At 46.9% G+C, this 22,603-nt stretch overlaps 1 protein-coding gene across 4 annotated transcripts in view; it reads left to right on the forward strand.

Moving 5' to 3' along the window:
- ATP6V0A1 (ATPase H+ transporting V0 subunit a1) overlaps positions 1 to 11,029 on the forward strand; it is a 221,698-nt gene extending 210,669 nt beyond the window's left edge. For all 4 annotated transcript variants that reach the window (XM_069237704.1, XM_069237705.1, XM_069237706.1 and 1 more), the window contains one exon: positions 9,947 to 11,029. In XM_069237704.1, the coding sequence (XP_069093805.1) occupies positions 9,947 to 10,040 (94 nt within the window). In that variant the 3' untranslated portion in view covers positions 10,041 to 11,029. The remainder of the gene's footprint in view (positions 1 to 9,946) is intronic.
- The last annotated feature ends 11,574 nt before the right edge of the window (positions 11,030 to 22,603 follow it).

Below are 22,603 nucleotides of genomic sequence, written 5' to 3' on the forward strand. Positions count from 1 at the left end.
TGAAGCAGCATAGCAGGACGGTTGTTATAAACAGCAGTGGTGGAGGGTTGGTGTAAGCAACAGTGGAGGAGGGCTCCTTAAAGTAGTATAGGAGGATGTTTGGTGTAAGCAGGAGTGGAAGAGGGTTCCTTGAAGGAGCATAGGAGGATGGTTGATGTAAGCAGCAGTGGCGGAAGGCTCCTTGAAGGAGCAGTGGAGGACAGCTGGTATTAGCAGCAATGGAGGAGGGCTCATTGGAGGAGAAGTGGTGGAGTGTTTGTATTAGCGGCAGTGGAGAAGGGCTGGTATTAGCCGCAGTGGAGGAGGATTGGTATTAGCGGCAGTGGAGGAGGGTTGGTATTAGCAGCAGTGGAGGAGGGCTTCCTAAAGGAGCATAGAAGGAGGGTTGGTATAAACAACAATGAAGGAGGGTTCCTTGAGGAAGCATAGGAGGATGGTTGGTATAAACAACAGTGGAGGAATGTTGGGATTAGCAGTAGTGGAGGAGGGTTCTTTTAAGGAGCAGTGGAGGAGGCTTGGTACAAGCAGCAGTGGAGGAGGGTTGGTACAAGCAGCAGGGGATGAGAGACCCTTGAGGGAGCATAGGGGGATGGTTGGCATTAGCAGCAGTGGAGGAGGGCTCCTCGAGGGAGGGGAGCCTAGGAGGATGGTTGGTATAAGCAGGAGTGAAGGCGGTATTAGCAGCAGAGGAAGAGGGCTCTTTGAAGGAGCAGTGGAGGAGGGTGGGTATAAGCACCAGAGGAAGAGAGCCCCTTGAGGGAGCATAGGAGGATGGTTGGCATAAGCAGCAGTGGAGGAGGGCTCCTTGGTGGAGCATGGGAGGATGGATGGTATAAGCAGCAGTGGAGGAGAACTCCTTGAAGGAGCAGTGGTGCAGGGGAGAAGGGCTGGTATATACAGCAGTAGAGGAGGGCTAGCATAAGTGGTAGTGGAGGAAGGGGTGGTATTAGTGGCAGAGAAGGAGGGTTCCCAGAAGAAGCATAGGTGATGGGTTGGTAGAAGGAGCAAGTAGTGTTCTTTGAAGGGACATAAGTAAAAGGCTTCTTGAAGAGAGAGTTGAGGGTCCTTTGAAAGAGCATGTGTAGGGGGCTGCTGGTAGTGCCGGGTGGAAGCCTGGCAGGTGATAAGCAGGTGGCATGTTTTCCCAGCTCGCTCCTTTTTCCAGTGTTTTGAGCAGCAGTGACCTCCCTCAGCAGTTCTGTCCCATGGCTGTTCCAGCTCTAGCAGGTCCAAGAATTGTGGAAAGAGGGAGGTGCTATACGATGACATGTTGCTGGTGCATGCTATATAGACCACTGTTCTGCAAAGATTATATTAATGTCCAATTGATTTCCTCCATGTTAACTACCAGGGGAGTAGAGGTTTTCTGTGGGTCTTAAGTCATTGTTAGAGGTTACAGAATGTGCAGTGGTTGTATTGAAATCAGTAACACAGTTTTCCTTGCGTTTGGCTGTGCTTGGCATCCGTTTTTTGCTGTAGCATTCCTCTGTCAGCGCAACACTATCGCTTTCCCACAAGGGTGGATTGATGTGGGGGTGTTTGGCCTCGGTTCTGGAGTTGTGGGAGTGGAAGTCAGCCATGCAATGCTAAGATCTGCCCCATCCTTTGCGGAACGCTGGAATGTTCATCTCAAAAGTCAGTTTGTCCTCCAGGATTCCCTTGGGTTTCCTCACGCTTACATGACACAACAACATCCCATATTGTAGTCCAGGCGCAGAATTGCTAGCATAGCATTATACATTATTAATAACTACATGTTGGAGGAGATGAGGTTGGTCTCCATAGGCGAGATGTGGTTCAGTGACTAATTGTCGACTGTATCCAGAACATCTGGGTTCTCACTGGTTTTTCACTATCTTAGACAGATAGTTTCCACTTCTTAGGGTGGGGTGTGCATCATCATGTCCGTCGGTGGCTCTCCCAGTTTTCCCCAGTGGCAGATCCCTTCATGAACTTAGAGAGCATCGCTGCGGTTTTCCCTAGATATTGTCTCCTTTCAGTTGTTTTTCTTTTTGCCTACATGCTAGGATCAAATTTGACACTTACAGTGCAATATATCCTTTTAATTTTCCTAGTCTGTTGCACAGATCTTCACCATATAGCATTTTTGTCTTTGGACTTCCATCATTTCAGATGTGTAAGCGCTTGGACTACACACATGAAATACTCTTGCTCTTTGATCAGTACAGGTTCTGGAGGGAATTGAAAGTAGCATCGTGAGCCTAGAACGACTCTGCAGGCTGCAGTGTCCTGTCTTTTTAAAAGGAGCTCTGCCCTTCACAAGCAATGTCTGCCATTCTAAAGGGAACGCTGCTGCCTTTACCCTAACGATCAGGACAGTGTTTTGGAGGGTGTCCCAGATGTTCAGGAAAAGTTTAAATATCCTGATCACACTTAGGAGGATACGCCATGTGTTCTGGTTATTTCAGCACGCCCAGGACTATGTTTTTGAGAGTACACCAAAGGTCCTGTGTAATGCTTGACAATCAGCTGTGAGGCATTGACTTTGAACTTTTTAGAGATAGCCAAACCTCCTTTGTTAGCCGACAACTGTCTTACACAGGTTCCTGTCTTTTCCCCAGCACCAGTGTGGCCAGCAGTACAGTAAACCTTGGAATCGTTTGAGCGATTACTCTGCTGGAAGTCAGAGTGCCTCGCCTGTTAAGCAATATTTAGTAGATGTCGTCCTTTTCATCTTTCTCTTTCAGAGGTGGGCAGTTCTTGCTAGCCAGTGCTGAGCTCTCTGCTACCTCTGCTGGTGCATTCTAGTAGTTCGGGTAATTTGCCTCATGTCACTGTGCCAGAAAAACAGGAACTAAGTTGTTGTGAACCATTGTTAGTGCTATGACAACTACTGTGTTATCGCTATAAGTATGACAGAACTTCTAGCCAACCGTTGATAGTGTGATCTGTTCAGGAGCTGCCTTTAGGGTCGTGCACTCCAACAAATGACTGACCAGGGGGTACTGACAATGTCTTACTGAGAGACTCCCACCATTGTAAAAATTCCTCACCTTGCATCTTAAATGAGGCAGTTCACATTGTTAAGACTTCGTCATCCGTTCCACGTGCTTCTGGTGAATTTTGCTGTGCAATAGTATGGTCAAAAAAACAACTGAGACTGGCCGTTGTATCGATCTGAGCAAGGCGCACCCTGATTGGCCTCTGGTAGCTTCTGCTTCCACTCGAGGCTTCTTCACCACAGTCATCTGAGCATTAAGCCCGCAGGTACAGCTCCTATCACGTGTACCTGCTTGAGTGAACTGAGCTCCTGAGAAACCTCCGAGTACAAAGGTAACTCTTGTCAGCAGACACAACCTCTGGCACCCGGTGGTCAGATCATCTCTTGACCATCCTGTACCCTGATTCCGGTTCTGCTGAAAAGACCTGTAATAACAATTATAATTTCTGTAGAGTGCACTTCTATAGATGTTAATTATCTCACACAGTAACCTTTATTCAATGGTCCTGTTCTCAGTTCCTGTGAAATGGGCCAGGTTACTTTTTCTTGAGATTATTCCTGTGTTGTCTCAGATATGACATCTAATTTGAGTCCTAATTTAAGATTGCCCTTTGGCAATTAGGGTCTTTGTCTCCTAATTGTTTGCTTCATGCTTTGTGTTTCCTGTGTCGCCCAGGACCTTAAGCTGATTTAATCTTTGGGCGCCATTTCTTTAATGAAAGGGAAGCTAATGCAACAGAAGAGGGCCTCAGCCTTGCCACTGTGAACAGCTAATCGTAGCTATTCTAGAGGCTCCCGTACAGCGCCGTCAGCCCTGATGTGTCTTGCTGTTTCTGACCAGAGGCTTCCCACATCCATTGGTTGGTTTCCTTTATATTTCACCCTTTTGAATCTTCACAGCTTCCACTGTGGTTTATCCTGTTGCCCTCGTCATGCTAGATACAAACTCTGGAATAAACAATTAGATACCCTCTCGCTGTCACCTGCTGCCCCGCAGTCCTGCAGACATCTATACCTTCAGTTTATATGTGTATACCAGGTCTGATGACAAGATGCCTCAGGGTCTTACGTACTTGATGCTCATATTTGTTGACCTGTTGGTCATGAATTCGGATTACAGTGTAGGCGCTCAGGCCTCCATGGTCACATTTATTTGAGTAATATAATAAAATCTGTTCTTTACGAATATATATGACGGTGACTTTGCCCCTGCGCTCAGAACAATGTGAAGTGCCACTCGTTGCTCATGGGCTCCTAATTTTCAACTGTAGCACAACACACTTTGTTTGACCCTGCAGCACTATTATTTTTGTTAATATTGTTGATGCTTGAACTACTGCTGGGAAATCCAGCTGTAGAAACAACCATAAGTAGATACGCCTGCACTTTTGTCTTGTAAAAGTGCTTTACAATCTGGGAAATTGTTTGCTGATCATAACCCTTCGTTCTCGAATCCCTGGACCTCTGTGAAAATGTTGTTCAGTTGTGCCTGTTTCGTGTTGAATGCCTTTATGGCCACTTTACAGAAGGCTATGTGTGCTTGGGCATTGGAGGCACAGTTACCTTCTGAATTACCTGTATTGAGGAACTTCTCAGAGAAACCTAGTGATTACGGCTGCTCTGTCCTTCTTTCATATCCTTGAGGCTTCAAATTCTCCTTTGTCTACTGTTTGCCACAATATTTATTGACAATATGACTTATTTCAGTGTTGGCCATCCTCCCAATGCTTGAGTACTTTGGTATTCCGGTGAAGTACTATTTTATTTAGCCAGTTAACGTTTCATCTTGTTTGAGCGAACTTCCTCTGCAACAGGACCTCAGTGATCATTGCCATGGAGAGCAAATCGCGTCTGTGCTCATAGCAGCTGTGATCCACACAAATCTAAAAAAAATGACATGGCCACCTGCGAAATCTCCTATAAATCTCGAGTAGGGGTGTCTCATGTCCGTTCTATTGGCCCAGCTCCTCTGTGGGCTTGCGTGCTTCTGCTGTTCAGCTGTACACAGTGTGTTGTACAAGGCGGCTGTCCAAGCGCTCTGTGTACTCATTCAACAGTGTCCTTAGCACGTGCTCCAGTCTAAAGATCATCGGTCACTCCTCTGAATCTCCGGAGGCTGCCACAGTCCTAAAGTCAAATGAGCCTCTGAATGCTGTGTGTAGTGAATCACGACCGTGACACTCTCCAAGTATCGAAGCTGGTGATGGTGGAATTTCCTAAACAAACAGCTGCTAAGGCTTAGAGACCTGCATTTCACCACGTCTTGTTCTAGGATTTATTCATGCCCATTCCATCGTGGCTTTACACCGAAGACATCAATGGTACAGCTTGGCCATCATCATACACCCAGCAGAGCACCAAGCCATCTAGCTGGTAGTGTTCACCACCTGATCACCACATCCAGGTCAGGGTATACTCCCACGTCACACTAAAGGATCAGTAGACATTGGGCATCATTTGCAGAGCACGGCTCCACACCGACACCCCCGCAGCACATCTGGATTGAGTTTATCACACATCACTCTACAGCAGTGCGCACTGGACACCTCCTGGTGCCGGCATGCACACAAGGTGGCTCCAAGATACATAATTGGGTAAGCGGCCGATCCTTTCATGCAGTCAACATATCAGTCACTGCCCCTCAGACAGTTGAATTAAAGTTCACATGGAGGTCGCAGAAGGACGTGTTTGCTCCAAGCAAAGGAAAGCTAGAAACAGAGGGGGTTGCTTGTGCGGGAGCAGCAGATGCCCACCCCTGGCTACGAGTACGGCCCCTGTCTAGTCCAGCCACGGTAGCAGCGGCTCCAAAACGTTAATGGGAGTGAGACGGGGCCCTGCGGCAGGGTTAACAGGTGGGTATTTTGGGGGGTGCCTGGGTGGTGTTCCAGTTTAATCTTTTTCTTGCTTACAAAGCTCTTAGATCCACGGCTTCAAGGGCAATCCCCTACACACGAGGAATAGTATGTCTATTTATGTAGCGCTTTCTGCACTCCTTGTGAGGCCTGAAGCACATATCAAACGTTTCTGGTAAACGTTCTTCTCGATAGAAAAAACAAATTCCAACTTTTTTCCTTCTCCTTCTGGGTGTGCCTGAACGTTTGAGAATTATTCCTATAACTTTTTAATTGGCGCGATATTTACGTTTTAAAACTGAGGACGGACATTGGCAAATGAATCATCCCCGACCCGAGAGTCGAACTGTTTACCTGAGGCCTGCGAGCGCGGCGCTGCCAGTGCCCCCGCCAGTCCGTGGCACACGGAGTGGAAAAGATCTCTCACCGGGCACCGAAGCTCCGCCACTTGTTACTCTGAGCTCTGTCCCGCTTGTGTTTATCTTATTTTCTTCCATATTTGGTTGGGCGCAGCGAAGAACGCCCAGTTTTCTCGGGCGCCTTCTTCCTCTCGCTTTCAGTTTACAGAAAGGATTAGCGTCTCCGAGAGAAGGCCGGAGTCGCTCATGGCTCGGGAATGCAAGGTAAAGTAGCCCAGAGCACTGTTGGGCTGTGTGAGAGGGCGCAGCAGGAAATTATGGACCCCTTGGAATGGTGGCAAAAAACCTCTGGGTCATTCCAGTCTGGTCATGTCTCTGCCTCTGGTAGCATTTCTGATCAGGACACAAGTTGGGGGCGGCCGCGGGTTAACGGAGCTCTCCTCTAATTTTTGAGGGGGACGCAGCTCTTTGGTTCTTCAGTGGTTCTTCTGATTCAAACTAGTGCCTTATTACAAGCCAGACGGCTGTATGTGCGCAGAGAATGGGTGTCCAGAAGTTCTATTTCCGGCCTGCAATGCCTCACATATATCCACCTATTAAGAGTTAAATATTGCGAAATGGGAATAACAGTGCAGACTCGTATTTACTGTGGAATTTTCACACACAATTCCTAATTCTGTGGGGCTTAATGTATATATTTACCAATTTCCCTGAGCATGTGGTACACGTGTGTGCGAGATGGCAGTGGCATGGAGTGGACGGAGCAGACTGTGGAGGTTGGCTGATAGAAGGGGGCTCTGTTGCTGGGGAAGGGAATATTACATGCTCTCCCCTTCCTCCACACTAGGTCGTGCAGGGACCAGGGCAGAGTTTCCCATTCCCACATCAATTTTACCAGCCATAATTTATGGCGGGTAAAATTGGGTCCAGAAAGTCCAGGTGCAGGAACACGAGGCCACTTATAGTTGATCAGAATTTCTTCTCAGTGTGGCTGTCACTCTTTGTAGCATTGTGACCAGGGTTTCAATATGAGCACATCGCAGGCCCACGTTCCCGCACTCGGCTCATTTTGCAACGAGTCTCACAACATTTCCCATCCCATTAATGTTGAGGTGGCCAGTTTGCAACTTATTGCAAAAAGTCCTTTTGCTCTGTGAGAAATTTGTGAATACCTTTCACTACCAAGGGAGAGCCCAGTCATTTCACGTTCCAAAGATTTGTATTATACCCAGTCTTTTGTGCATCATTATGGTTGCTCCATCCTCCTTTCCTATCCTTGAGGCTTCAAATTCTTCATTGCACAGTTTGATACAATATTTATGGACAATGGGCCAGATGTATCAAAGATCCTTTTTGCATTTCATAAATAGCAAATTTTAAGAAATCCCTATTTAAGAAATGCAAAATGGGATGTATGAAATTTGCGATTCGGTAATAGCTATTTCTTAAAATGCGCAATCGCTATTACCGAATCGCAATTAGAGAATGCAACTACATCCATCCCTATGTTAGGAATTCGCAAATTAGGTAATGCAAACCCCAGGGTGCGGGGGGGCCTAAGGACCCGTCTGATGCACCCCCAAAAAAGATTTGCGGACATGTGAAGCACACACATGACCCAGGGCCATGTGTGCGCTGCATGCCATTTTTAAAAATGCATTTATACTGCATTGTTAAAAATTGCACATGCTTACTACCAAATTGGATTTGGTAGTAATTGCATTTCCTAAATGCCCAGTTCGCATTTAGGAAATGCATGATACATGTGCTTTGGAAATCGCAAATAAGAATTCCCTATTTGTAATTTCCTATTTAGAGAATCGCAATTTGCGGTTCTCTAAATGGAGTCGCAATTTTAAGGAATCGCTATTTTAGTGATTCCTTAAAATTGCACAGCGAATGCCTTTCATACATCTTGAAAGGCATTTTTGCATTCACAAATGGCCTAATTTTGTGATTCGCACCGTTTGCGATTGCAAAATTGCTTGATACATCTGGCCAAATATGACTTATTTCTGTGTGGATCATCCTCGCAACACTTGAGTACTGTTGATGTTCTGATGAAGTACTATTTTATTCAGGGAGTAAATATGGTTCATCTTGTTTGAGAGAATTTCCTCTGCAATAGGATCTCAGTCTTCTTTGCCACGGAGAATAAAAAGCGTCTGTGCTCATAGCAGCCTGTGATCTACAAAAAAATGGACAAATAATGCTATGCCCACCTCCGAAATCTGCTTTAGATCTCGAGTAGGGGTGTCTCATGTCCGTTCTATTGGCCCGGCTCCTCAGTGCGCTTGAGTGTTTCTGCTATTCAGCTGTACACAGTGTGTTGTAGAAGGCGGCTCTCCAAGTGCTCTGTGTACTCGTCCAACAGTGTCCTTAGCATGTGCTGCAGTCTAAAGATCATCGGTCACTCCTCTGAATCTCTGGAGGCTGCCACAGTCCTTAAGTCAAATGAGCCTCTGAACGTTGTGTGAAGTGAATCAAGATCGCGAGAGGTTCTAAATCTCCAAGCTGGTGATGGTGGAATTTCTCAAACAAACGTCTGCTCAAGGCTTAGAGACCTGCATATTACCATGTTGTGTTCTAGGATTTATTCATGCTCATCCCATCGTGGCTTTACCCTAAGACAGCAATAGTAGAGCTTGGCCATCATCATACACCAAGCCATCTAGCTGGTAAAGTGTTCACCACCTCAACACCTCATCCAAGTCAAGTTATAAGTTGTCCTTACATCGACGGTATTGTTTAGAAATATTAGAACTGTAGACATAGAAGCAGTTTGCCATATATTTCCTTTTGATAAATAAAGAGTTTATTGGGTGTTATTAAAAATAGTACTCTGTACTGTGATCGGGTATGTCTGCTAAGTCGCTAGCCAATGGTTTGTATCTATATCCACATATTATTTATAATTCACAAATATTCAGAGGCTAAGTCGGCAAACATGAGCTTAGTAGTAGTGAGAATATTTGTAAAACTTTTTTTGTTGTACACAGTGCCTTTGAAAGCTCTCTTATGGTTCACGCTGTAAGAATTCCTTAATAAACCTATTATAAGAAAACATGGAATTTAAACTCTCTGAGACTCCTCGCCGGGACATTGCACGCTAACCTGAGCGTCTTTCTGCAGGTGGACATAATTTGTCATCCTCCATGTTCTAAAAAAATATTTGCCAAACACCAAAAGGTTAACTAACAAAATAAGAAAACTATTAGTATATTACAACTTGTTATTACAGCTGCACAGTAGCTAATGCCTACCACTGAGGTGTTGCCAGGCTCCATTTCAGACCTTCTATAGGCTATTTGACATTAACAGCAGTTGAGACTGTATTTTAATACCCATTTCTTCTTCTTGACACATTGACTATAAAAATACATTTTCTGAAGTCGTCCTCAATATTTTAATCAACAAATAATGTGGTTCTAAGGTACAATGGCAAAAATATCACACACCCTCTCTTTCTCTAGAAAAAGCTTTTATCTATACCATACATCATTCATAAATGTTATATTGTATCAGAATATTGTTAGGTGTCATGGCAGTAACTGTTTCACTGATTCTACATAAGTCTTTTCAGCTTATCACCTACTTCTTTCTTAATTTCTCAGTTCTTAATAATATTTGACTTAAAATAATACCCATCACTGGACCCTTCACATCATTTCCCCATGATAAATGAATTGCATTTTGACTGTCATTTTTGTCCTTTAATGCAGTCGTTTGAAATATTTTCTTGACACTTACAGACACATTTTTTCACTTGACAGGGTTGAATTCCAGAACAAATTCTACAGTGGGACTGGGTTCAAGTTCCTCCCCTTCTCCTTCGACACTATCCGCGAGGGAAAGTTTGATGAATAGAGCCCTTAGCACCGGCTCTTCAGCTGCTGGTTTTGTGTGATCGTGGTGTGACCCACTCCTGCAGTTCTGTGGCTACCTCCCTTACATTCTGTGTTTGTGCATTCACGTGGTGAAGTCAGAAACAGGAAAAAGCTGCTGCTTCCGCCTCACCCAGATCAGCGTGGCAGACACCCTGCCCCCACTACTAGATGGCAGTGCTGGAAGGAATAAGGCACCTTTGGTTTTCTTTTTTTCCCACTTCAGTGCTTCTTCACCAGCATTTTCTATTGGACATGTGACCTTTGTTTCAACAGTGAAGTCACAAATGTTGTGTTATAAATCGTGATTTTCTGGACATCTTAATATTTGAACATCTTAATCACGTTCCTAGTGGTACCCATGTCGCCGTGGATCTTGAACCCTACATTTCCCATTGTGCTGGACTAAAAAAAGCCTTGTAGCGCCCCCTGCAATATGTGTATAAATGTAGGTGCAGTAAAAAGAAAATTGTGAATGTAATTTAAATTATTTTGTTTTTGAATTATATATATTAATTCTTTGCTGTTGTATGCTTGGATATTTGGATGATTTGATCATGGTTGCTACGCAAGTATTGCGCTCTGCTGCGTAGTACGAAAAGGCTACGTCACATGTTCATGCAGGATCCTGTCCATGGAATCCTCAAGCAAACCCAGTTACACCAAACTGTGGGAATGAAGTCTGGCATTTGGTTTTACCACCTATGTATTTCCTGATGCAGTCCTATCTGTTTTTACCTCCAGTTTCCTATTTATGCTACACCAGGCCTTGCATTTGATAACTAGAGGCAGTGGGTCAAGGATGACAAGGGCATTTCAGAAACTGTTTCTGCCCACAGGTGTCACATGCTACCACTACAGCCATGTATTGTTTCAGTAATCTTGCACCGTATCACTTGTTGTAGCTTCAGTTCATTCAGCTTGATCGAAACATGTTGTGACGTCAATAAATACAGCAAAGAATTGTCTTGATCTGTCTATCTGTTGTGATTCTTCTATACCCTCTAACTTGGCTAGCTGTATCTTGTCTGCACGCCCTCTGCGTACCTCTCAAATTCTCCCTGTGAAGAATTCACAGTTGACGTTATTTGTTTTCTTGTGACACAGACACACATTTAAAATGTAGATTTTTTTTTTCTGAACCCTAATCTCGCATGCCAAAACACTACCATTGTGAACACGTTTACGAAAAAACCTATTTCCGTAAGTGAGAAGTAGATTTATGTTGGAAAAAGTATCACAACTATAATGAAGCTATGAAAGTTATTGTATTCAGTTTGTAAATTTTTTATCTGAACCACCCTGATACAGTTTATCACCACACTTTGTTACACAGCGGGTAAATTTCAGAGTCACGTGCAGGTGTAGAACAGGCACAATAAAGTATAACAGCCAGCTAAATAAATCATAGTTGTTTGCGTCTGTCTCACACACTTCTGCATCACACTGCTAATCGCTGTGCTCCAAGCCAAGGTTAGAATGTCTTGCCCATGCAAAACCACACAACACACTTCCCACACAGGTTCACAACAAATATACCACTCTTCAAACCACATGCTTCTCCCACAGTGTTGCCTGCTACTCTCCTGACAATGTGCTTAGCACCCACACTGGGATATGAAGTTCTACATAGATAGTATGTTGGAAATAGCCCTTTTTGCAGGGTTATCCCCAAACTTTTTGCCTTCTTCCTTCTATTTTTTTAGGTCTGTTTTTGCTGGTTTATTGTCTCTGCACACTTTACCACTGCTGATCAGTGCTGAAGTGCATGTGCTCCCTAGGTAAATTATACTTTTGATTGGTTTATCCATGATTGGCATATTTGATTTACTGGTAAGTCCCTAGTAAAGTGCACCAGAGGTTCCCAGGGCCCGTAAATCAAATGCTACTGGTGGGCCTGCAGTATTGATTGTGCCACCCACATAAGCCCTTTAAACATGGCTCAGACCTGCCACTGCAGTGTCTGGGTTTGCAGTTTTAAACTGCCAGTTCGACATGGCAAGTGTACTCACTTGCCAGGCCTAAACCTTCCCTTTTACTACATGTAAGGCACCCCTAAGATAGGCCCTGGGTAGCCCTATGGGCCGGGTGCAGTGTAATTCAAAGGTAGGACATGTACTGGTGTTTTTTACATGTCCCAACAGTGAAATACTGCCAAATTTGTTTTTCACTGTTGCAAGGTCTATCTCCCTTATAGGTTAACATGGGGGCTGCCTTTAAACAACTTTAAAGCACAGATTCCCTTTTAGGGCAGATAGAAATATGGAGTTTAGGGTCTCTGAACTCACAATTTAAAAATACACCTTTTAGTGAAGTTGGTTTTTGGATTGTGAGTTTAAAAATGCCACTTTAAGAAAGTAGGTTTTTTCTTGCTTAAACCATTTTGTGACTCTGCCTCTTTGTGGGTTCCCCGTCTGGGTCAGTTTCTGTAGAGAAGAGGTGTGAACAACCCAACTGCCAGTGACACAAAGGGAGCTGGGGTGTAGCCTGCATATCCTGATGAGCCATCTGAGGTAGAGTGGAGGAAGGAGTGGTCACTTAAACCTGAAAGGAATGTGCTTGCCCTCACACAATGCAGTCTCCAACCCCCTGGTGTGTGTCTGGGGCCTGGCCTGGACAAGGAAGGATATTGCAAATACTTGAGACTTTTCTTTGAAGTTTGCCAACTTCAAAAACAGAAAGGGGGCTACGAAGACAAACCAAAACCCCAGTCTTTTAGAATCTTTCTGGAATCAATAGGAACCTCTGCCCAGAAGAGCTGAAGAGCTGGAGGAGGAGTACTGTCCATTTGCTGTGTTGCTTTGATGCACTAGCCGCCTGCAATGGCTGCTTCTGCCTGAAAAGAGTACAAAGGGTGAACTTTGCTGTATGTCCTATTTGAGAAAGTTCTCCAAGGGCTTGGAGTAGAGCTTTGCTCCTGTTGGAAGTCTCCGGGATATCAAAGATTTCAGTTTCCTCTTCCTACAGCACGGGGAACTGTATGTTTTGTGCTGTTCAAGGAGAAAAACTACCATGACTGCGTCAACGACGTCGCTGGTCTGCACCGTGAAGTGCTGACACTGCACGGAGCCGCACTGCACCGCTTCGCACCATGACCCAGATCTCACAGACGCCGTCATCGGACGACTTCACCGAGCCACTGCTCTCACCCCGACCTGTGGGCTCCACACTCCGGCATCGCCTGCTCATACCGTAGCCTGGGCATCCCCGACGATGCCACTCCTGCGGACACTGGCGCCACTGCCTGCACCATGGACTCTGAACACCACTCGTGAGGTACACGAAGCACCGTCCTGTCCTGCACCACAGTCCCGGTCCACCGACACCAGCACCATTGACTCTTGACGTCACCAGGTGAGGATCACGAAGCACCGTCCGGCACTGCCGGCTTTGGCCTACCGGCGACGCTTCAGGAACACCGCCGCCGCTGCCTGCACTGTGATCCACACGTCAAACTGCCCGGCTTCACACCACAGCCCAGGTTTCACTGATGCCGCTGGATGCTGTCACCGAGCCCTTGCCTGCTCCTCGACCTGTGGGCACCGCAGTTCGCATCATCCCGCTGCGCACCTTAGCCGCAATGTCATCCACACCAGCGCTCCTGACTTCATCAGCCCAGAGTTCGATAGCAACTCATGTGACTTCAAGGGCCTGACGACCCTCGCACCAACTCAGGAACCAACACCGCAACGCCACCTTCTGGAGCTCACCGCGAGGATCACAACACCCCGCAAATCCAAGGTACTGTTTGCAGGTCTTCCCGACAACATAGCTGGCCTGCAATGCCATGGCCCGCCTGATCACGACGCCGTGATAGCCTCAGGTGGAGCTATCAACTTTAAGGAACTGTATTTTTAAGTTAAATTTGGCAACATTCAAATCTTTATTTCTGTATGTCAGATTTTTATCATTTTGGTCTTGTTTTACACAGATAAATATTGGCTATTTTTCTAAAACTGGTGTGGTGTCCTTTTGTAGTGTTTCACTGTATTACTGTGTGTTATGTGCAAATGCTTTACACATTTCTTCCGAGGTAAGCCTGGCTTCTCGTGCCAAGCTACCAATGGGGTGAGCAGCGGTTATCTGAGCGGGTATCTCCCTTATCCTGACTAGAATAAGGGTCCCTACTTGGAGAAGGTGCAAACCGACTGCCAACTAGAGACCCCATTTCTAACAGTGGCAGCAGTGGGATGGGACTTTCATTTGCACTTGACCTACAGTGACTGGTGTACACTACTACCATATAGCAGACCACTACATGCCACATACAGATTTTTTTTTTTACCTCTTTGACCTATTTTTGATCCTGAGTTCAAGTGAGCTCCGACGAAATCATATCTCAGTCAGGAGCATCCTCAGTTGCATCCCAGAATTTGTTTTTTGAGGAGGATAGGCTGGAAACCTAAACTGTGAAGGAACTGAAGGCAGTTTGTAAAAGTCCCAAAGTCTAGGTCAGAGGCCTCACCAAAAAGGAGGAGCTACAAAAGGCGCTGAGGGCCTGGGTAGTAGCCAGAACTGCCAGTGGGCAGTCTGTGAATCCAATGGGGGAGTCTGTGGACCCAAATCCAGGAGAAGATGTGCTGAGGGTGCTGGAGCTACTAAAGGGGGGGTACCCCCTGGGTCAGGCAGCAGCGGTGGTTCTAAGAGCCTGACTCCAGAGGAGCTGGGGGACAGAAGAGAAGCCAGGAGACAGCAGATTGAGTTGGAGAGATTGAAAATGAAGGACAAGAAAATGCTCTTGGAGCATGAACTTAAAGTAAAGGAGCTGGATGTGAGGAGCAGGTCCAGCAATGAAGGTGGCAACAATTCCTCAGTGCAGCCAGACAGAATTGTGCACATTCCTAAGTACTTAGGGAGAGAGTGCAAGACGGGAGATGACATACAGAGATGGTTTCAGGGATATGAGGCATCCATCCACATGAATGGGGTCCAAGAGAAGCAGGATTGTGGAACCACTTCACAGAGGAGGGGAGGAACACTTTACTAGCTTTGGTAAAGGGGTACAACCTCACCTACGCGGACATGAAGGAGGCCCTTCTTACTCGTTATGGTCTCACTCCTGACAAGTATAGGGATCAGTTTAGGCAGTGTAAGAAAACTGATTCCCAGACAGTTTAATTAATGATTAGAAAGTGTAGATTTCTTCTGCAGAGCACTGGATGGTTGAGTGAAGGGCAGTAAAGGGACAGATTTTCAGGGGCTGTACAACTTAATTGTGTGAGAGCACTTGTCTAGTTTGTGTTTTGCAGAGCTACGCCAGCACTTGACTGATAGTAAGCTTACTGACCCCAGGAAGCTTGCTATGGAGGTGGACCGCTGGGTGAGTACCAATGTCCACAAGAAGGTTTATGGGGGAGACTGCAAAAGTGGGCAGGGTTCCCAGAAGAAGAAGGAAGTCAAGGGAACCGCATAGAGACCCCAGGATAAGGAGGGAGGAAAAGGGTCCTGGGTCCCTTCTGACAAGGAGGAGGGTGGTTCTGCTAGGCGGTGGCCCAGGGGACCCCATTTTCAACCCTGGTGCTTTTGAGTGTTCCCAGTTGGGACACATGAAAGGGGAACTCTTGCCTGTCCTAAGACAACCCCCACTTGTGGCCCCTCTACTGAGGTGGCCAATGCGGCCTTAGCGGGAGGTATCCCCCAGGGGCAGGTCATAAACCATGCCATGATATCCCTTAGTTGGGAGGTGGTATCCTAATACTGGCCATTCACCTTTCAGTCTGCACCCTCAGACTGAGCAGGGGACAGGGGTGGGGGTCCCTCTTCCTGTCCCTCTTGCTGGGGTCCTGTACTTTCCACCTTGGAGTGGTACCCCCAGACAACTGAACTGTGAGGGAGCTTCTGGGGGCCACCCCTCCCAGTTCCCTTAACACCTGGGGCAACTCATTCCCCAGAAGGCAGTCTATGGGCATCTGGGGACTGACTATAACCCACCTCTGGGTCACCTCCCCACCCCACTCTAGGGATACCAGGAGCATAGGGCGGAAGAAGTCCTGCCCATGGGCTGGTGTCACCCTACACACCTGTCCGGTGTACTGCCTCTCCCCACCCCACTCTAGGGATACCAGGAGCAAAGGGTGGAAGAAGTCCTGCCCATGGGCTGGTGTCCCCCTACACCCCCGGCTGGTGTACTGCTCTGGGGAGACGAGCCTTTCCACCATCATGGTATGGCTAGCCCCACTGTCCCTCAGAGCAGTACAGTAGTTTAATCTCACACACAATTATCATAACAGTAAAGTTGTTTCTGATAGACACTTCTGCCCGCAGATTCCTCACCTGTAGAGCAACCCCAGGCATCACACTGGACTAGGAAGCTTGAAAGCAACAAGGTCACTGTATTCAGTCGGTGTCAGAGGTAACGTCAGATGACGGCACCGAGGCCATAAAGCACCCACCCTGGTTTATCGCCGCCAGTTCTCTTTTTTCTGCACCTATAACGTGGATCCGGAGCTTCAAAGCTCTGAGGGAATTTTCCTCACACAAAAATATTTTAAAAAATAATGCCATGTCTCCTCCTAATTAATCTGCGTTTAAACAGTGTAGAGAGTGTGAGCAACAGATGTCCACAATAGTCCTTTATGTGATGTGGTTCTGATGTCTAGCTTCTAACTATGACTCAATGTCCTGCTCCTCATGCCTTTTCCTGAACGCCAAGGCCATCAAGGAACAGGAGGCTAAGTTCTTTATGGCCAGGGCAAATGATGAACACCCCAGTTGGAAGCGTTGTAGACAACATTTCTGTTCTGCGAATTCATCAGGTAAGAAGAAGCAGAAACATAGGAGGAAGGAGAAGAAACATTCCTGAGGTAAGTCCCCTCATTGATGCATGTTTCTCAAGGACTTTTTGTCCTTGGAAACTGAGCTTGTCAACCTGAAGTCAGAAGACCGTCTCTGGACAGTCCTCAATTCCCATAACTTTGGTATCACCGCCTTCACTTTGAGTTTTCAGCGCTGTCTTTTCCAGTGTTCCCGATACCGGGAGCGGATCCAGCATCGTACTTGAACACATTGTTTTCCATCTTCGCAAAGCATTAACCCAATCAGGTGCATCTTCGGGCCGAGTGACCTTAGAAAGCATGCCACTGTTCCTGCTCTTCCATCCGATGCTGTTTAGTAGCACATCTTTGGATAATTCTCACCGTTTTGACCAGGCTTCCAAGCACCACAACTGATGCCATGGACAGTGCCACCTTAGCCTCCGCCACCACCTGCTGCCTCCTCCACTTCCTCCACCACCACCACCTATTCTGGCGTCAGATGCTACCCTGCTGGCGCCACAACCCAAAGTCGAGCCCCTGATCCACGGTCACAGAGAGGCGTAACATTGTTGAAAGAGGAGGCTTATGTATCACACCACAAACTTTTGGGGTCAGATTCATATCCTATAAGTTATAATCCTTGTACTGGGTAGGACCAAGAACCTCTTGATTTTTAAGGCCTCTCATCGGTCAGTGGCTTGGATGCCTCACCTGAGCTGACTATGGAATTTCATACAAGTCCTCCAGCACTGGAAATTATTTCACAGCACAAATTCATGCTGAAGACGGTAGAAGTTTTAGATCTGCAACTGCCAATCACTGAAACCTAGTCTGAAGTCCTGACTTCTTCCCTTCAATGAGGCATTGATTGAACCCATCATGGCGATCTGGGATAAGCCTTCCTCCTGCTCGTGGCCCGCAGTTATCGCCCTCCTCCCGATGATCTGGCTTTCCTATCCACATCGGTCAACAGAAAGCTTAGTCATCCAAGCTTCTTGATAGGGGCTCAGTCTGGTGGTGCCTTCTGTACCGCCCCCTCTGTCTGGGAGTCAAAATGCCTGAAGGCCTGGGGCAAGAAGGCCCTTTCTGAAGGGAGTATCACCCTCAAGTCTCTCAATGGCAACTGTCTTCTTGCAGGTTACAACCATGCATTATGGCACATAGCCTAGGCGTTTTCACCACTTGTCATGGCTGACATGAAGGACTACTTGGTGGAGCGCTTCAAGGCTTGCAAGGTCACAGCCTGTAGCTTCTGCCTCCGAGCAAGGAATAGTGTGACTTTCGGGGAGGATCTGCCTTTCTTTCAAGACTGTATCAACCAGCTCACCAGCAGCAACCTAAGCCGCTCATCTGGCAATACAGGGGATGACAAGGAAAGGTGCATGAATCCACTTTGCAACCATTCTCCTCTTCATCTTCATCTCCCGTACCACCAACATAGCAAGTCTAGTTACCTTCCTCAACCCACGCTACACCTATGTGGAGGCTTCCTCTTTCTCCCAGACTCAAAGGCCATTACTTTGGACCATTCAGTCCTTCAGATCGTAGAAGGGGGCTACATCCTTCCCTTCCCCTCAGGTCCTGCCTCCTATCCCACCTCACTATTCTCCCCTCCTCCAGAACATTTGGTCACCCTACTGAAGCAGGTTGCAACTATCCTAAAACGAGCAGTGGAGTTGGTGTCAGAGAGGGAAAAGGGCCAAGGTTGTTACCTGTGTTACTTCCTGGTACTCAAGAAACTGGATGGTGTCACTCAGTGTGCAGGATATGTTGGGCACATCCCGATTCTGCTGTTGCTTCGGAAGTACTTGCGATTTGTGGTGCCTTCTACACACTACCAATTTACGGTGCTGCCCTTTGGTTTGACATAAGCACCTTGAGTCTTCACAAAAGTGATGGCGGTGGTTGTGGCGCTTCTCAGACCGTCGGGTATCCCTGTTTCCCCATAACAGATCGACTGACTCCTCAAAGCCAGCTTAGCGGCATGGTGTCGCACCACTCGCAGCCGTCAGCATCTCTACTGTTAAGCCTGGGGGTTTTGATCAACATTACACCAGTGGCCCTCCCAACGACTCCATTTCAAAGGTTTCATAGGGTCAGTACTGGACACCATCTCATTCGGCGCCTTCCTTCTGTCACAAAGAACACAGGACTTTTAGGAGCTGGTTCAATCTTTTCCGCAAGGCTTGAGAGACTCAGTCATGAGGGTTCTGAGATTTCTAGGTCCGCTGGCTTCCTACATCCTCCTAGGTGCGCATGCTTGTTGGCATATGAGGGCCTACAGTGGTGGCTCCCCAGCCAGTATGGTAGTGAGGGATGCCTCCACCCTAGTGCAGGGAGCACTGCCCAGATCTTGACGGACAATACAGCTGAAGGGTGGCACGTGAACAGGCATGGAGGAGTAGGGTCTTGACTCTTTTGCCTGGAAGCTTTGAGAATGTGGTTTTGTGCACACTGTCGAGATCCTGGCTCACCGCCAATCACCAAGCAGGGTCTTTCAATGTCCGAGCCGACAATCTAAGCTAGTGTTATCTTACCATTCATGAGTGGTGTCTCTTGCTGGACATCACTTCTGGCGTCGACTGAGTCCAGCGCCCTCTACCGGTGTCTTTGTTACTTTAAAGTTTTCAGATCCAGCCTGATACCTGGGGTTGTTCTACAGGTGAGGAATCTGCAGATAAATAAGAGTACCCATTGCAGGTAAGTGACTTTTTCTTGTTACAGATAGCTTTGCCTTTCACTATGGTAGTCAGATTGGCAGACAAAACATATTTTGTGATGGATACATCTTGCCACAAATGTATCACCTGTAGAATATCTCTGGGTGCCAGACAGAAGATTTGTAACAATATCCTCTTCACACCAGCAGGTAGAATAATGCGGCTCACCATTGACTCTGCTCTGCCCTGGAAGTGATGGCTGGATCTGCATATAAGTGCCACCCAAGTGCGTTGACATCAGTTCCTGACATCAGTTCCTTTCTTTCAGTGCCTTAATACACAGATCCGGAGCCAGCACCTACTGTTTTCTTGTCAGTTGACAAGTCTTTTTTTCCAATTCTTCCAGTGTGCAAAGGAATATGTCCGCTCCTAAAACTAAAGGTTTTAAGTCTTGTAGGGGCTATTGCAAACAAATGTCTGTGGCAGATCCCCTTGAGGTGTTCCACGATTCAAAGATGTGCAGGGAGTGTGCCCTAAGGAACCCAAAGGCGATCTGCGACCTTGAAGCCATGCTTTACTTCAATGAACACCAAAGGTAGTTCTGTAAAACCTGTTCTGGCTCAAAGTTGGGGACTCGTTTCCACTCTCCAGGCTAGTCCTGCAGTAGGTCAGCATCGCAATCCTAGTCTTCGGGTAAGTCCAAGTCAAAGAAGTCCAAGGCGGCTCATGCCAGCCTTTTAACTCTCCCCCTGAGAAGTTGGGAGGACATAAAGATGCCCCATGGCCTTGCTCCTGGTCCCCTACTGAGGAGCTAATTCCCTAGTTGATTATACGCACTCCATATTTTCTGGTCTGTTGGCGATGCCACAACAAATTCAGACACTTAAAGAGGCATTGCTCTGTATTTTTTGCACCATGTTGGCTTCCTCAGGCGTGCCTTTGGGCCCCATGGATCCTAGGAGGCTTTCAACTGGATTACAGCCAGAAGGTCCCCCCTTGGTGCAGCCTGTGCTTTTCAAACCCACCTCGAGGTCAGCTCTGACATCACGATGACCACATGCCTGGCACCAAATTCTTTGTGAGTTTCTACCTTTTCGACACCAGCACCAACACTAGTGGAGGATACTGATCTTATGGTCTTGTTCAACTCTGAACTGAATCCATCACAGCCAAAGACACATTCTAATACAGTTCTGATACAACTGGCCCCAGTAGTCTAACTCTGACAAAACAGTACCTTTGCTAAGGATTTGTTCACCACATTTTCAGATCGAGCTCTGACAGGAGCCAGCCACCTTTTAGGAATGATAGTGGTGGTGGTGGTGAGGATGAGTTTGTCCCTGAAAACAATGATGACATTTTTTATGTGGACCAGTAAGAGGCCAGTGGGCTGGGCACTTACCCTGACATGGGACTAGACTCGCCCCTGACCCTTCCTCTGAGCAATCAGTTTCATTTGCCATTGTCATTAGACTGGTAGTACAGGCCTCCACCAGTAGGATTAACTCTAGTTATTTTCCAACTACCCCACCGGACAGAGACAAAAGAAATGAGGCATTGGGGAAGAGAATTTTGGTCTGTCAATGACCGCTAGCAGGCCAAGTACATCATCCAGTTAGGCCTGAACACAACATTATGCTTAAGCAGAATAGTTTGTTCCAGCATAGTGCACCAACGCAACGTGTAGTAGAGATCTACAGACTTCAGGTGCCACTCGTAAATGATTTTTGATTGGTCAAGAAGGTTGACCCTATCCTTAAGCACTTTAAAAGAATTAGAGCCAATGTACCCTCCCTTGCTCTTTCTACACTTGCAAGGCAGTAGACACAACAATGTTGCCCCTTTTGAGGCATTGTAGTGTTTTGCTTACAGTCTCCATCCATCCCCACTACACTACCAACAGGCAGCCCAGTCCTTTTGTGGTCTGGGTTAATAGGTCCAGCAGACAATGTTCAGGCCTGCAGGGATAGCGAACCTCTCAGCCCCCAGCAGCTCAGCGGCAGTCTCCAAGCCGCTTTAGTTTACCAACAACCACCTTTTGTAGGAGACCGAATCAGACATTTTGTCCATGGGTGGACTTACAGGTACTCCAATGAGACTATTCCCCACCATTCCTTTCTGTCCCGCTGCATCTTCCACCCTCATCAGAGAGGCTTTCAGAGGTTCATGTTTCCATTTTGCTACAGGAACTACAGACTCTTTTGGACAAAGGAGCCATAGAGAGGATCCCGGAGTGGAGACCGTAAGTGTTTGCTACCTGATATTTCCTTGTGCCACAAAAGGGCACATACTTCTGCTCTATGTTAGACCGTAGACCCCCAAATTCTACCTGCGTAAGGACCAATTTGTGATGCTCATGCTGGCCCAGGTTCTCTCTGTCCTGGATCCGGAAGACTGGATGGTGGTGTTGTTCCTGCAGGACACCTATTTTCATATCCTCCATTCTGCAGAACCACATGCGTTGGCTGCAGTTCAAGGTGGACCACAACCATTTCCAGTTTGCTATGCTCTCTTTTGGCCTCTCCAGTACCCCTCAGATATTTATAAATGTGATGATGGTGGTCACTGCCCATCTTCAGCAGTTAGGAGTACCAGTCTTCTCATACTTCAAAACTGCCTGTTGAAGGTCAGTCTTAGACCACCTCCAGAAAACAGCAGATCTCCTTACATTGCTGGTGTTCACAATTAACCTGCAGAAGTCCTATCTAACAAATTAGCAGAGGCTCCTCTTCATTACAGTCTTCCTAGATATGATGTACTTTCAGGCCTCCCAGATCAAAAAGTGCAGAACATCCGGGCTATGGTCCTGCTGTTTCAACCTCTGTCCTGGGTCTCAATGAGGATGGCTTTGAGGATTCTTGGTTTATTTGCCTCCTACATCCTGCTTGGCAACCACACCAGAAGGCACTTACAGGCTCTGCCTTTGGACCTTAACTTCAGTGGTTCCAGAACCAGGGGAGCTTGTCCAGTTCCAACTAGGTTTTGGAGGAGACTACAAAAGAATCTGCAGTTGTAGCTGCTCGACCAGAGACGCCTCTCCATGCTTCACCCAGAGCAGACAGTGGTGACTGATGCATCGCTGCTGAGCTGGGAAGGTCATCTGGGAGAGGGGGATATCAGAGGACTCAGTT

Source organism: Pleurodeles waltl, chromosome 6 (assembly GCF_031143425.1).
Source record: "Pleurodeles waltl isolate 20211129_DDA chromosome 6, aPleWal1.hap1.20221129, whole genome shotgun sequence".
Lineage (NCBI taxonomy): Eukaryota > Metazoa > Chordata > Amphibia > Caudata > Salamandridae > Pleurodeles > Pleurodeles waltl.